At 38.1% G+C, this 16,148-nt stretch overlaps 1 protein-coding gene across 2 annotated transcripts; it reads left to right on the top strand.

Annotated features, from left to right (window-relative positions):
- Positions 1 to 1,534: 1,534 nt before the first annotated feature.
- On the top strand, positions 1,535 to 15,010 carry LOC146526173 (adhesion G protein-coupled receptor G3-like). 2 transcript variants are annotated; one of them, XM_085181227.1, is made up of 12 exons: positions 1,535 to 1,857; positions 2,183 to 2,237; positions 3,316 to 3,400; positions 3,544 to 3,672; positions 4,246 to 4,395; positions 4,473 to 4,527; positions 4,607 to 4,698; positions 5,820 to 5,938; positions 9,265 to 9,557; positions 11,981 to 12,074; positions 12,170 to 12,498; positions 12,585 to 15,010. In XM_085181227.1, the coding sequence occupies exons 1-12, from the start codon at positions 1,800 to 1,802 to the stop codon at positions 12,707 to 12,709; spliced, it is 1,584 nt and encodes a 527-aa protein (XP_085037353.1). In that variant the 5' UTR covers positions 1,535 to 1,799; the 3' UTR covers positions 12,710 to 15,010. The 2 variants fall into 2 exon arrangements, with proteins under 2 accessions (XP_085037353.1, XP_085037432.1); XM_085181306.1 differs by having other exon boundaries at positions 1,538 to 1,857; positions 9,265 to 9,542.
- Positions 15,011 to 16,148: the final 1,138 nt, after the last annotated feature.

The following is a 16,148-nucleotide window of genomic DNA, read 5'->3' as shown; positions in this document are numbered from 1 at the left end:
TCTGTTTCCATTTTTATGTGCAGTGTCTTTACTTATATTGGTCAAGGGACTTTAGTGAACAGGATTTACAAAGAGTTTATGCATAAAATTAAAAAAAATAACAGTTATGACTTTATATCTCTATGACTGCATGTATATTACTGTACATACATAACCAGTCCAGTACTTTTTGGCCACTTAACATATTTTTATAGAACTCTTGCTATATTTGTTGCAATTTCTGTTGTCCTCTTCGCCAGATTACTCTTAAAAAGCCATTTTTTAATGTCAATGAGACTTTTTAACTGGATAGCAAAAGTATAAAAGTCACTTTGCCAAAAACTGATGTTGTTTGTGGCTCAAGATGACTTGATATCATTCATGAGGGATATATTTGACACGTTTCACATAGCATAGGCCAACAAGTGTGGGTTTTTTGGTTTTGTTTTTTTTTTAGCAGTGCAATTACAGGCAGTCGTTTCTTGGCAAATACCGTAAGTCAGTTTTTGACAGGCAATGACATTTTGGCACAACACCACCAAGATGTGATAACCTGATTCTGTGTTGCTTAATATTATTTCATAAGATATTATTTAATTTAAAATATCTATTTCATTTGCTGAAGTGACTGTGATATAATTTGAATTCATAAAAAGGTGTGTTTTTGTACATTTTTATGCTGCACCAAAGTACAGTAAATATTCTGTTCTTGTGCTTAAGTTGTCTGGGGTCAATTCTTTCATTAGTGTTTAAGTGTAACCTGCAGGCAAGGGGTTTATGGTTAGTTTCCCTGATTCCTGTCCATACCAAAACCATTGTGGAATCTGATGCAATAACTAATCCAACACCCAAAATAGTGGGTCTAAACTGATGTAAGAGGGTTTAGACTCAGTATAACGGGTGGTGTGCTACACTTTTTATGACATCTGTTGAAGTTCTTAGACCTGATATATAATTTTGAATAATTTATGCATGTCTTTATGAAGGTGTCTGACACATCTTCTTGTCGATCTGGTTACCCACTAGCAGAGGAAGAACAGAAAACTTTCCTTGCCACTACTTAAAATGATAAACCTGTAATACCACAAGTCAATCACACCAAACCTCATTAGATCTAAGGTAAGTTTAAAACAAACCACTACTAACGGAATTTTTGGAATAATATATGAGCTATTCTGATTAGAAATGAAATAGACTATGTAAAGAGAAACAGGTCAGGAAGAATAGAAAAATACCGCAGTGTAGTTACCTTCAAAGACTTTATTTTCAAAGATTTGCATCTTATTTTACTATGTGTGCTGCAACCTGTAGAACTGGTGTGGCGCAAGTTCCTGTTTTACTTCCTCAGCAAGCTGTAAGTATCAGCACTTCTTGATCACGGTCACTTGACCTTTTGTTTTCTTCTACATACACAGGAAAACTGTATGTTTTAGAAATGTCCTACTCTAGATATCATCTAATGTCAGTCCTTCAGTTACAGCACACAATTTTATCTGTTTCTATTTTATCACTTTTAAAAATACATAAAATATTAGAACTGTCTTCACGGAGTCTTAAATGGCTCTACTGTTTTTCTACACAGTTAATATTTCTGTGAAAATTTAGTACTTAAAAGTATTTGATCATTGTGATAGCGCCGAAAGAAATTGCCTGATATGAGTCATTTCCTTTTCTGAGCTGTGAACCACGCGTCTGTTAAAGCATGTGATATATGTAGATGTGAAACTCCCATTTGATCTCATTCAGCAAACACAACCAGACAGAAAAACACCCTGTGGATCTCTTACAGCAAATCTATATCTGTTGATGAGTGAGACGCAATGTGGATTATACTTTTTATCACAACAACCCTCTGTTTTTCTATGTCCCGAGCTGGTGGTGAGTAAACCTACCATGTTATCACTCTTATGTTGAAAGGAGTATACTTGTGAAGTGAATCTCAAAGTCATGAATCCTTGAAAAAGTAAAATTACCCCAGCTTCTTTGTTACCAATAGCTAGTAAGGACTCTAAGTCAACCAGTTTCACAAAACTACCTCCAATTTTATCAAGTGCTGATCAAATACTTGTAAAAGAACATCTTGTCTCTCATGTGTCTCTGGTGTTAGATGCCACTTAGACGTTTAATCAGCTTCCAGTCTTGTTTAAATGTATTCATTATGCTAATTTTGGTCTTTCCTTTTCTGTGTGTTTTACTTTGACAGGCTTTTGTGAAAATGTTCTTAAAGAATGCCGAGACAGTGACCCGTCATGGATAGGGTAATGCAGCTTCTACTGTACATGTCGCATTCCTGTTTGTGAAAAATTAAATAATTGTCCTACATGAATAAATAAATGCTGTCAGTACTTGTTAATTGTTTTCAACAGTGGCTGCTTTTCAGTGGTTCTACGTGGCTTCATCATCAAATAAGAATCATTAGAGTATTAGTATACAGCCTCTAACATATACTCATTGTAACAAATACTGCTGTTTCAAACAAGAACACAGTGTAACACTTTGGAATAACCATAATTTTGTATTATTGTTTAAGTGCATTGTGTATGTTGGCGTTTGTTAAACTTGTTACATACTTGATTCATCTAGAAACATTATTTGGATGATTTACTGCAGCGGTCCCCAACCCCTGGGCCTCGGACCGGTACCGGTTCGTGAGTCGTTTGGTACCGGGCCGCGAGAGTTGAGGCTCAGGTGTGAAATGTATAGTTTTCAGGGTTTTTATTGGTTTTCAGCGTTATTTTGTTATCGTTTTTATCGTTTTTATCGTTAACTCGGTTTTCCTTGGTCTTTTCACGTGTGTTATGAATAAATCTTCTTTTTTTCGGTACCGGTACTAGTTTTATTTTGTTGTATTTATCCACGACACCTTAAAGGCCAGTCCATGAAAATATTGTCGGGCATAAACTGGTCCGTGGCGCATAAAAGGTTGGGGACCGCTGATTTACTGTACTTTTTATATTTCTTTTTGGATTTTGTTAGCTGCTTGGAATTGACAAAGCTGTAGAATGTGATACTATGATAATATGGACATTATTATTTAATTATTGTCAGATTTTCACAGCTCAGTGTTATTTTGTGCAAATTGAAAAGCACTGAAGGAAGCTTAAACCAAATACAACAGAATCTATTTCTGTTCAACTCAAGTTCTTGCAGTTTCATTTTTTCTCCTTTAAATGTATATCCATGAACAAATGAAGTAATCAAATAGCAGAGAAAGGTCCACTATGAAATCATTGATCTTACTTCTCATCTCTTTGCATTAGTTTGTCTTTTTTATCCTCAGTTATATCCCTGTTTGCATGTTTATATATCTGAACTATGTTAAATATCTGTCGGTAGTTGTTACGAGGATCGAATTATGACCTGCCAAACAGGCCGCGTCGTGGGACGCATCAAACAACTCAAAGTAGACTCGCTTCAAGAGGTGAGGTCATTTAGAGCTGAAGTGCTTTTTAGAAGTGAAAAAGTTACATTTGATCTGAATTTCTGTATTTTTGTATTAATGAACTCTAATTACTGACAAACAACACATTTTTTTAAAGTTGTGTTTTCATGTATGCTTTTTAGGTTGATGTGAGTCCTACATTTGAACATAGAGTTCACATCCCATCATCAGCTCTCCAGAGAAGCACAGGAAATGTGCCTAAGGTGGATGTCCTGGTGGTGGCCTCTGTAATTAACAGCAGTTATTTTAAGGTTTGTAACGCTAAAGGCAACAGAAAAAAAACTTAAATATTTCCCCGAGCTCTCTTCACAATCAGCTGTTGCTTATTATGAAAAATGATTAAAAGTTGCTCCTTTAATAAAGAGTGGTTTTCACTAAGGGCCACAATGAGAAATGTTTGCTTTAATTTAGTCTAAAATGTTTGTCTTATATGACAAATTCCTCAACCAGTCTACAAACAACTTTATTAGACTTTAAAATGTTTATTTTAGAAAAGTAATGCATTCTTACTACAGTTCTATAAAATGGCTACTCACAACAACAATTTTTGGCTACCTTTACCTAATATTACAATTTGTTTAATGGTCTGAAACATGTAAGTGCGAGAAATATACAAGAAAACTTCAAATACTTTGTTTATAACACTGCGCTTGTGGCTGTACAAACTGTAGCTACAACTTGCCAACATTTAAAAAAAATATCTTGAAATTTAACTACAAGTCCTCTGCCAGGATTAAAGGCTAGATTAGTTTTTGAGATTTGAGATACATTTTTTCATATTAATCCCACCCTAACATAACTGTTATGTGCCGTCCTTCTTTCAGCTGAGTCCTCCCCAAAAAAGAAGGATACCACAAATTCACCGCAGAAATGGCAAAGTATTTAGGGACTCAGTCATATGTGTGCGGGCAGGAAACCATGCAGTCGAGAATCTCTCACAACCCATCACGTTAACCTTCAAACACAACAAAGAGGTAAAAAGACAAAAGTGTTGGACGAACATCTGAAATAGAAAATGTAACAACCTGTTTACCGTTCATTCTGATTCCAGGTTGAAAGTGGAACGTGTGTATTTTGGAAGGAAACATCAGCAAATGATGGAACAGGTACTATTGGAGATGTCAACCTTCAGTGTTTTTGTTTCTAAATAAAATGACTCAGCTACTCAGAATGTTTTCTTTATAGGTCACTGGAGCAATGAAGGCTGTGACACAAATTACATGGCACATGAATTTATTTGCAGCTGCAACCATCTGAGCTTCTTTGCTGTGCTTGTGGTGAGCTGAAAATCTCTTCCTACATATGATAAAAGCCTTTGGCAAACACCATGTTTATCTAATTAATATTTAATTAGATAAACATGTTGATAAACAATTTAAATTGAGAGGCTGTCTCAAATTTATACTGTATAAATAGCCATGTATTTAGTTCCAGTCTTTCCACAACCAAATGACCAGAGCTGAACTGTCAGCAATACACTCAACGATGATATTTAAATTATAATTATAGTTATAAGTTCACTGTACACATACTTTTGTTGTGCATGTACAATAACAATAAAGGGCTATTCTATTCTATGAGCAAACTAGTGTGTTACACATAGATTGTATAAAAGATAGAGGGAGCCACCATGACATCAAGTCACAATTTAAGGCTATGGGTTAGCACACCTGTCACTCTAATTTTAAGCTTTGCCAGCACATGGATCACTTATAAAATAATTAACTCGTCATATAGTTGTGATGAAGGGTGAACCAACCGATACATTCCCAATCATGTATTGCACCAAAATGTAAACATCTTGCCATCTTAACATGGAAATGTCACGGTTCTGGGTCCGTTGGACCCAGTATTTTGAGTTTATTATATTTTGGTTTTATTCTGCTTCATGTATTGTTTGAGTTCCATGTATGTATTCCATGTTATTTTGTCTCTCAGTGTCGAGTCTGCGTTCTTGTTTAGTAATTCGTGTTTCCTGTTTTATTGTGAAAGTCTTTGTCTTATGTTAGTGTGTGCAGCTTGGTTCCCCCCGTCTCGTTAGCCCTGATCTCTCCCAGCTGTGTCTCCCTTCTGTTGCCCATTCCCTCATTACTACCCTGTGTATTTAAGCCCTGTGTTTTCCCGTGCTTGGTGTCGTGTCGTACCCTCAGATTATACCTGTGTGTTTTTGGTGTCAGTGGTCAGTCTTCACTTCATGTTTTGTTTTTAATAAAGCTGAGGTTTTGAGTTGCATTCTGTTTTCCGAGTCCTGCATTTGGATCCTCATCTCCGCCTGCCCACACACAGAGCCCTGACAGGAAATTTGGCGATTGATCAATTAACAAATTTTGGTCTGCTACTAAAACAAATTTCTTATGTAAAATACATTTCAAAACAACTTCATCTTTTTATGTTGCAGAATCCAGGAATATCAGTGACGAAAGCTGATGCTGACAAGCTAAACTACATCACTTACATTGGATCGGGACTCTCCGCCCCCTTCGCACTGATCAGTTTGTTCATCTATATTTATCTACAGTGAGTAGATGTCATATTATTCACATTTAAAACTTTATAGTTTTCAGTTCCCAATTGTGATCAAATGAGAAACTGGAGAAAATAGACTGTATAAAAGCTATTCAGTTCGTTAGTGACAGCAGCTCAGTGATAAGGTCTCTGACCACAACACCCACACTCAAACATAAGCAGACCAGTTATAATAAGAGATGAAAAAATAAGAACAAACCTCATAAGAGTATTGGTTTGATGAAGGAATTAAAGAAGTACCAGGTTGTTTCCAACTGCTTCTTAAACAAAGTATGCACAATTTGGACTTCTATACCTGGCTTATGCTCGTACTAGCCTTTGGCTTCCAGCTGTCTTCCCCTAAATCAGTGATTAATGATCCACTCTTAGTCACATTAAGTTTAAGGAAATCGTCATTCCAAACATTTAACAAATGCAAGCAAAGCATCAGCCAGACCTGTCTGTGAGGTCTGAAGAGGAGGCAGCAGTGCAGTGTTATCAGGAAACTTCAAGTCTAGGAGCTGTCTGTGTACATGATAAAAACCAGAGGAGAAAAAACACAGCCCTCAGGAGAGCTGGAGTTTGATAGGTTTGAGAGGGTTGGACATTTTACAGAAATCCCATTTAAGTTTCTCAGTTAAAAAATTCAAATGTAACATTAAAATCTGATCAGGTAAAATAATCTCAGAGGCTAATGAGTCCATCAGTACATGGGGCTGCACCTTATCAAAAGCAGAAGATGCTTATATGCTGTATGATCTAGAACAATTAGCTTATCATCATCTATATCAATTCTTACTTTATAAGCAAACAGGAGTGGATCTAATCTGTCATCAGTCGAGGACACAACCTCATCAATTTTTTTTAAATCACAAGATGTGTAAATACAGCTGATCTTAACTCATTTAGTTTTCTTGCATCTTTTTTAGTATTGTGATTAATATGTTTTTTTTTTCTAAATGACTTCACATCAGTTACCTTTAATTTGTTCTGTATGCTGGTTATGTCTCCACCCTCTAAACATCTCTGTACGAATGTAGAAAAATCCTCACTGAGCTAATGAGCACAATAATGCAGTGTGCATGCATAGATGGCATCGGGGCCAGCAGCTGTCCTAATATTCACCATTTTCGAGATGGTTTCAGCCTGTTCTAGTGACATGACAAAATGATTCTGAGAAAGATAAACTAGTATGAAAAAAACATTTTTTCATTTCACATTCCTCCATCGCTTCCTCACTTCTCCACAGCTGGTGTTAGCAGCAGCACCAGCAACCTGTAAGGATTGGTTACTATTTGTTGCTGGTTGACAGTCAGGCAACCCTGACGGCTTACATGCCGTTACTTTGACACATTTTGCTGCATTTATGTTTAGTTTTTTTTATTGTTTTCTCTCAGCTTTCCAGCTCCACCTTTTCACCACTTCTTCCACACTAAACTTTTTCACAAGGTGCGTGAGAAGGTAGAGGGGAGCCGGTCGCATTAAGAAAGTTGATTGAACAATCCGGTGGCAGTATTTAAAAAATGAACAAATAGGCTGCTGTCAGTGCTTTGACACCTGTTGTGCCAAGGTAGTTATCTCCGACAGCATCTGTTTCCCCTGCGCTCCCGACGGGGGAGAAACTAATCCTCTCAGGGATAACTAGCTTTGCATGACACCTGGTGCATGGCGGCCCTTCAGGCAAAGACAAGCAAAGGGAACCCATACAGTTAATATACATACATTTAATAAAATGTAATAGAGTAGCATGATGGTGCAAGTATTTCCCGTTTTTTCACAATATTAGTTTTGGCTGTGATATTATACAGAAGACAACTTATTGCAGGAAGAAGAGGAGTGGGAAAAGGTGGGGGCAGAAGGGAATTGGGGGGGGGGGGGCAGTATATCTTGAGGTTCAATGTTGTTATGGCACTGAGAAGTAAACTGCTTTTGACGCTTTTTTATCAGGTGGCAACAGCTCAAAAGTGAGACCAACCCTGCTAAATTGAGTAAGTCCTGTAGAGAGGCCGTAGTTTCTGCACAATGTGATACAGCACTTTCTGTAAAAAGTCATGAGCTGTTTTTGACTCACTTTGGTCTTCCCGAGTACTCTGATGAAATGAAGTCATAGCTGTACCTTCTGCTAACTGCAGAGTCTTCTTTAAATTGCAACAATTAAAGTCTCACAAGGAGGAATTTAGCAAATGGAGCAAATAGAGTCGAGTTTGTGCATTAGGTCAGTGATTATCTGAGGAGTAGCTGACATGTTGACTTGTGGATGATTAAACACTGCTGTATAAAACAACTGTTGTTGTTTGGCAAATAGAATACATGGAGTGATGTCCTGATGTTTGCAGTATTACACCGCTTCCATTTACATAAACAGCTGGTATCTGTAGAGCTCTGTAGGGAAAGAAGAAACTCTTGACTCAGACTCTCCTATGTCCAGTGTGTGTCTCCACAGCAATGTAATTACATAAAATAAAATAGAATGCACTCATACTCTGCATCACCAAAGAACTTACTAATAGCCTGTAATACACTGACAGAGTATATCTGAGTCTGGTTTGTGGCAAAAACCTCTGAGGACACAAATACTGTGCTGTTTATGAACTAAAGGGTCGAACTTTTGCTACAGATGTATTTGCTAACTTTTGTCAGGGTTCCCTGTATAAAGAAACATCCCTCTTCCTGTAACAGTTGTCTCTGCAAAGAACGATGAGCGTGTGAGGTTGCAGAGATTGCGTCACAAAAGCTCAGTTGCTGCTTACATTTTGGGAACTATTTTTTTTCAACATGTTGGTACTGGTATAAACAAAATGTAGCCACTTCCCCAGAGACATCTTCTGTCAAGTAGCCTCAAAGAAACACTGCTACGAGGGCCTGGAAATGCCATAAAAACCCCTGAACATTAAGAAAACAAACTCAATAATATTAATGGTAAAAAAAAAATGTGATTGTGAATGAAATTTGTAAAGTAATTAATTAAAGAAATGTTGTGTACATTAATAAATCTGTCTGAGAGTGATTTTGTCATGTTTGTCTTTGTAATTTGTTTGTTTAATGAATTTGTTGATTTTCCCATTTCAGTTCAAACCATATTCTGTTTCATTTCTAACATTATATTATGCAAATGAGGCGACTGCTACTCAAAGTGTGGTATTAAGTGAACTTTGTGGCTACATCTAGTTAAGAGACCATTAGAGAAGTGAGGCTACAGCCTCTTGGCCTTTCTTACATATAATTTTATCTGCTGCATTAGTGTGGAGTTTTTACCATCATCTCACATCTAAAAAGGCAAGATAATATCCACTATCTCCACAGTTGGCAACAAGAGAATAATTCTGTTTCTGTTTTAGTCGGCGGCATCCTGAGAAATCCATAAGTCTGCACATGCAGCTAACAGTGGCGATGTTCTGCCTCCATCTCACCTTCCTGCTGTCCAGCCTCCTGGCCCAACTGAAGGAAAAAGAGGACAGCTCATCTTGCCTGGTACTGGGTCTGGTTTTACACTGGTCCCTGCTGGCCACCCTCACCTGGAGTGCTCTGGAGGGCTTCCACCTCTACCTTCTGCTCATCCGGGTCTTTAACATCTATGTGAGGAGGTACCTGCTCAAACTCAGCCTGATTGGATGGGGTGAGTGTCGTTTAGGTGGGACGCTGCTCTGCAATACACTGTCACAAATCTTTAAATGAAAGTGGATTGTGTTGAAGTGTTACATCACAATAAAGGGTTTAAGGTCAAGTAAATTCGCTTTATTTGCATAACCTATTTAAGCACAACAGACACTGACCAAACACGAGGGCAAATAGGTACAAAACTACTTAAAAAAAAATCACGAATCATGAAATTTCTTGTATGTATTTTAAAAGTAATTAAATGACACTGTTATAAATTAGGCCTTAATTGAAAAGGCTGTCTATGAGAGAAGTGTTTTAAGTTCAGATAATAATACTGTGAAATGGACGATCGTATATTGTTCAGCTTTAGTCATTCTAATTTATTCTGTTTAGAATCAACAGCTGTTGGTAAGATCACCTGTGCAGTCAGCATGGTGTACAAAATTTTAAGGACAGGGTTCGTACAGGTGCTTGAAATCCTTGAAAATGATAGAATTTTAATATTGTCTTTTCAAGGTTTGAAAAATGCTTGAATTTCAGATGTGGTGCTTAAAAGTGCTTGAAAGTGTAACTGTATGTCATTCACCACAAATAACTTTCTGATTGAATAGTTTTCTTATCAGATAGAGAAATAAAATGAATCGCAAAATGTAAAAACAAAATTTCAATTTGGGTCGAAAGTGCGGACTTCAAACTATACACCAGTTTTTAAATTGTGTTGATAGACCATGTAAAACCAGAGGTATGATAAAAAATACACGCAATGTTTTTTTCTGAATAAAACAGTGGTGTTTGCAGGGGGAACAAACTGTAAAAACGGCGTTTTCTACAGACAGCACTAGCAAACACTCTCAGCTTGGGAGTGAAAAAAGGAAAAGAAAAAATACTCCTTCCCTATTGGTGGAAAAATGTACCATTTCGACCAATCAGAAAATGACATGGCAAGATGTGGCATTTGGTTGTTTAGGAAGAGGGGGAAGTTTTAGGAGTGACACCAGCGAGAGAGAGCAAGTGAGCGAAAGAAAGAGAAAGCGAGTTTTGATACTTGAGAGATTTGTGACGTTTACCATGTTTGGAGTCTCAAGTTAGGGTGTTATCTTGTGTAGTTAGTGTGTAGTGTAGTCATTGTTTTGATTTGTGTGTCACTTCTACTAGAGAATGTCACAGTTGCTGCAAAAAAGCCACAAAAAGCAGATCGCAGTGTAAACGCTGTCTCCAGGTGGAAAACAGGAGTGACACACCTGCTGTCAGACCTGCAGGTTTATCCCTGTGCTGTTCTCCTCTGTCTTAGTGGATACAAATTATTTTTTGGAGTTGCATAAAGAATTTGTGTGCCTTCCTGTTTGGTGCAAAACACCTTACTGTTCTGTAAGTAGTTTTAAATGGTTATATAAAAACGTCTGAGCCTTGGTTGCATTTTTGGGTGTAAATAGTACCATATAACTTTGTTGTTTGAAAAACTTGTGCATATTTTTTTTTAAATGTACAATTTCTATTTGCATTTCAAGTCATGAAAATGATTTGTTAAAAATGTTTTTACAGTCAAAAGTATAACTCGTATTTTACATTTTGTCTGAATTTAGATCAGTTGTGCTTATACAGTTTGTCAAAATGAGAAAATAACAGATTGGCAAGATAAACAGTTTTTAAAGGTGAAATATAGACGCCAAATGAAAAGTAGTCAAAAACAGCCAATTATACCCTGGACCCCAGAGGGTTAAAGGCTAAAAGCAAAGTTGTCACCAAGTACTGTTTATATTTCTGTGTATTTCTGCAGCTTTTTTAAGTATTAACTTGGTGCCTTTGGGTGAAATAATGATAATATGAGGGACCGATTCATATGGTCACAAAGAATAGCCACTTGTTTCTGTGCTACCAAAGTTCCCCGGCTTTCATTCACAATGTGTTTATCGTCAGCACCTACACATTAAACTACTTAAACATTATAAATGTCTTCAAGCTCACAATGAGGCCACAATGAGGCCTGTGGGGCACAATCAGCCACTGAGACAGTAGATACATTTATATGTGTTTTTATAAATGAATATTTCATACTTTAAATTTCTTCTGTGATTGTCCTTTTTGGTGGCGCAACTGCCTTGATCAACAGCAGCTCCCCCTGGTGTTAAAACTAAGAAGTGCAATACACTCCAGCAAAAGTTGAAGTGTGGGCCATATTCTATTCTATTTATAAAATTACTTGCGGGCCCATTAAAAATGGAAGTTTGGACACCCCTGCTGTAAGCAGTCTGAAACTTAGAAATGAGCTCATTTCAATGAACCTTCATTTACGCAGGTAGTTAGTTTAACCAAGATGGTTAAACATGTTCATGTTTAATGTACCAGTCTGGACTCTAGCAGCAGCATTGAGAAGCAGAGAAACAGTGATAATAATGCCTCACGCTGTCCTTAAGAACATTCAGCTGACATTAATTCTGTCTTCCATGTTTTCAGGTTTTCCTACACTGGTTGCAGCTGTTTGTGGGATTTCACGTGTTTATGGCAAATACACTCTGAAATACAGCAACAGCAATTCAACACAACACATGTAAGAAACTATCTTTGGTATCACTTGATATTAGAGTGAGCCAGGAGATTTTATTTCTAAGCAAATCCATTTTTTATGTCTTTAATAATGAGCAGGTGCTGGATAAGCAACGAGTCTGAACAAAAGCTCCTCGTAGTCAGCTACATCACTACTGTGGCTTTTCCTTTCTTGGTGGTTGTGTTCAATGCCTGCATGTTGGGGCTGGTGGTGTTTAAGATGTTGGAGCTAAGAAGGGGTGATAGAAGCTTTGGAAGCAGCAGTGACTGGAAGAAGATAAACAAAGAGAGAAAGAAGAGGTTATGGAAGGACTGTGTCACAGTGCTGGGCCTCAGCTGTGTGCTTGGGTTACCTTGGGGGTTAGCCAGCACTACATACGTTTCACTCCCTGGGATCTACGTATTCACCGTATTGAACTCCCTTCAAGGTTAGTATGTGATCATCATGTCAAGGATTAACTGGACTTTGATCATTTACTAGAAAAACTGACAAACTATGTCTTTCTCTTCACAGGTGTATTTATTTTCCTGTGGTCTGTGGCGATGGCCTGGTCAAAGTCTCAAACTGCAAATAACTCATCAATCAGAGACTCTTCCTCTCAGAAAATGATGACTACTAGTTTCAACAGCAGAAACTGAAAAGACTAATGCATTATCCATGACCTATATTAGGTGTTGGGCTTCTATTGATATGTAGTCCAGTATAACCAATAATTAACTAATAATTTAAAGAAAAATACAGCGATTCTTTTGATTTCCTGTTTGAGATATGAACAAGCAAACATCAATAATTTACTGATGAACCACTCAATTTAAAATTGTTAATGAGTGGCATTTTTGAATTCTTTATACTTGCTGACAGGACTAATACCAGTGTCATCTTCATTTTCAGGTTTTGATGTATTGTGCACTTAAAGATGCTCTTCTGTATAACCTGGTTGTAATGAGTGGCTCTTTGAGTTTACATTGCATCACCCTTTGGGGTCTTTCTGATAAATCGTTCCTAGTGCTGTACCTACTTATAATTAAGTTATTATATATAGCACCTTTCAGGTAAAAAGAAAAAAACAACTAGAGTAATCTCTAAATGATCTATATACATTAAGAGTACTTTAAAATACATTATATTTAATCTCCTCAATTCTTCCCAGATACTGATACTGTTAATAATCAACTCCATCATCATGACCTGACATAAGAAGTCTAACCAGGTGCCACCAGGTGGCAGCAATACCCACAGGAGACACTTTTCCTCTTTTTTTATGCATGAAGATAAGATAAGATAACCTTTATTAGTCCCACGCGTGGGAAATTTGTTTTGTTACAGCAGTGGGCAGTGGAAAGTTACATGGAAAATTAGAAAAAAGAAAAACACTGGAATAAGATATCAATAGATACTGTGCGCAACTTTACACAATAGAATAGAATAGAATAAAATACTATATACAATTGAATAAAATAGAATACAAATGCTATATAAAATTGAGTATAATACAACAATGCCAGAAAAGAGTATTGTACTTAGTGTTATTGCTATTGCACATGTGTGGATGTGTGTGTTTGATCAGTTGGAGTCTTTGTTGTGGAGTCTGACAGCAGTGGGGAGGAAACACCTGCGAAATCTCTCCGTCCCACATCGTGGGTGCCGCAGCTGCCACTGAAGGAGCTGCTCAGAGCTGTCAGAGTCTCCTGCATGGGGTGGGAGATGTTGTCCAACAGGGATGTCAGCTTAGCCACCATTCTCCTGTCGCTCACCACCTCCACTGGGTCCAGAGGGCATCCTAGAACAGAGCTGGCCCTTCTGATCAGCCTGTTCAGTCTCTTCCTGTCCCCAGCAGAGATGCTGCTGCCTCATTAGACCACACCGTAAAAGATAGCTGAGGCCACCACAGAGTCATAGAAGGTCTTCAGGAGTGGGCCCTTCACTCCAAAAGGCCTGAGCCTCCGCAGCAGGTACAGCCTGCTCTGCCCTTTCCTGTATAGGGCGTCTGAATTAGGAGTCCAGTCCAGTTTATTGTTCAGATGAACACCAAGATACCTGTAGCTGCCCACAGTCTCATTGTCAGTACCTTGGATGTTCAGTGGTTGCAGTGGAGGATGTTTGTGCCTGCAGAAGTCTACCTCCAGCTGCTTGGTTTTACTGGTGTTGATCTGGAGGTAGTTCTGCTGGCACCAGTCCACAAAGCCTTGGGTCAGTCGTCTGTACTCCCTGTCGTCCCCATCAGTGATGAGGTGACTATTGCAGAGTCATCAGAGAACTTCTGCAGGAAGCACTGGGTGGAGTTGTATAGAAGTCTGCAGTGTAGATGGTGAAGAGGAACGGTGCCAGAACCGTTCCCTGTGGGGCCCCCATACCGAACTCTTATGAATTGCCCAGATCATGCATGACTCCATGATCTGCTTTTTACCTGGATGGCCACTGATGCACTTCTGTCTCCTGCTGATAAAGGTGTTTATCACCCACCCCTAGTTCCTGAAACTGTCAGGAGTAGTGCAACATCACTATGTAGTACATGCTGTTTGGATCAAACAGTGTGTGATGTTGTTTAAGCTTGGCACAGGAAATACCAAGAAACACGTTTCAGGTTATAGATGGAAATAGAGGAAACAGTTTGCTAGGAAGCCTGTTGAGTCTCTCTTACGCAGACCCCTGTCCACATCTTCTAAGATGTTTTTCTACACTGATTGTGGGCTTTCATCAAATCTTTTAGAAATGGCATAATATGATTCACATCATGTATTATAAATGAAATCTTACATGTGCTGGTTGTCTCTTGAATATGATCTTTGACATGTCACTCTGTATGCATGTTATTGTGTGCTCATCACTTCATGCCAGCGATGAGCGTATGTAAACTTCTGGCCACTGCTGTAAGTATCCGAGCTCTGATACCAGGGGAAAGGACAAAACACATTCAATAAAAGCATAATAAAATAGAATACTCATGTGTTTATCAGTGTAGAAATGAAAGTTTCCTTAAATATGACAGATGCTAGTTTTTAAAGTTCAGATTTGAATCATGAATTCTTCCGCAGTATTTACAAGACTGAACGGACTCCACTGACTTTCCCTCAATGGACCGTGTTATCTATAAGACGATTTAATTCTGTCTTCTTCTTTTTTTTTTTGCCTGTCCTGTTTGGTTCTTTAGCCATCAGAATTACTGTCCGAAGGCCAAGAAAGATGCCCAACGGATTTACTTTACCTAGTGGATCATCGCAGTCTTGCCATATTGGTCCATTTGATTGACCTTGGTTATTATTATTTATTTATTTTATTTTATTTTCAGTTGTTACAGACAGGACAGACATGACTGGGGGATGAGAAAGAAAGAAAGGGAGCGAAAGAAAGAAAGAAAGAAAGGGAGTGAAAGAGGGAAAGAAAGGGAGCGAAAGAAAGAAAGGGAGCGAAAGAAAGGAAGGAAGGGAGCGAAAGAAAGAAAGAAAGGGAGCGAAAGAAAGAAAGGGAGTGAAAGAGGGAAAGAAAGGGAGCGAAAGAAAGAAAGGGAGCGAAAGAAAGGAAGGAAGGAAGGGAGCGAAAGAAAGAAAGGGAGGAAGGGAGCGAAAGAAAGAAAGAAAGAAAGGAAGGGAGCGAAAGAAAGAAAGAAGGGAGCGAAAGAAAGAAAGAAAGAAAGAAAGAAAGAAAGGGAGCGAAAGAAAGAAAGAAAGAAAGAAAGAAGGGAGCGAAAGAAAGAAAGAAAGGAAGAAAGGGAGCGAAAGAAAGAAAGAAAGAAAGGGAGCGAAAGGAAGAAAGAAAGAATGAAAGAAAAGGAAGGGAAAGAAAGAAGGGAGCGAAAGAAAGAAAGAAAGAAAGGAAGAAAGGGAGCGAAAGAAAGAAAGAAAGAAAGGGAGCGAAAGAAGGGAGCGAAAGAAAGAAAGAAAGAAAGGGAGCGAAAGAAAGAAAGAAAGAAAGAAAGAAAGGAAGAAAGGGAGCGAAAGAAAGAAAGAAAGAAAGGGAAGAAAGAAAGAAAGGGAGCGAAAGAAAGAAAGGAAGAAAGAAAGGAAGAAAGGGAGCGAAAGAAAGAAAGAAAGAAAGAAAGAAAGAAAGAAAGAAAGGGAGCGAAAGAAGGGGAGTGAA

The sequence above is a fragment of the Neolamprologus multifasciatus genome, chromosome 1 (assembly GCF_963576455.1).
Source record: "Neolamprologus multifasciatus chromosome 1, fNeoMul1.2, whole genome shotgun sequence".
Taxonomy (NCBI): domain Eukaryota; kingdom Metazoa; phylum Chordata; class Actinopteri; order Cichliformes; family Cichlidae; genus Neolamprologus; species Neolamprologus multifasciatus.
The sequence above is the reverse complement of the archived record's forward strand: the minus strand, read 5'-3'. Positions and strand labels throughout refer to the sequence as shown.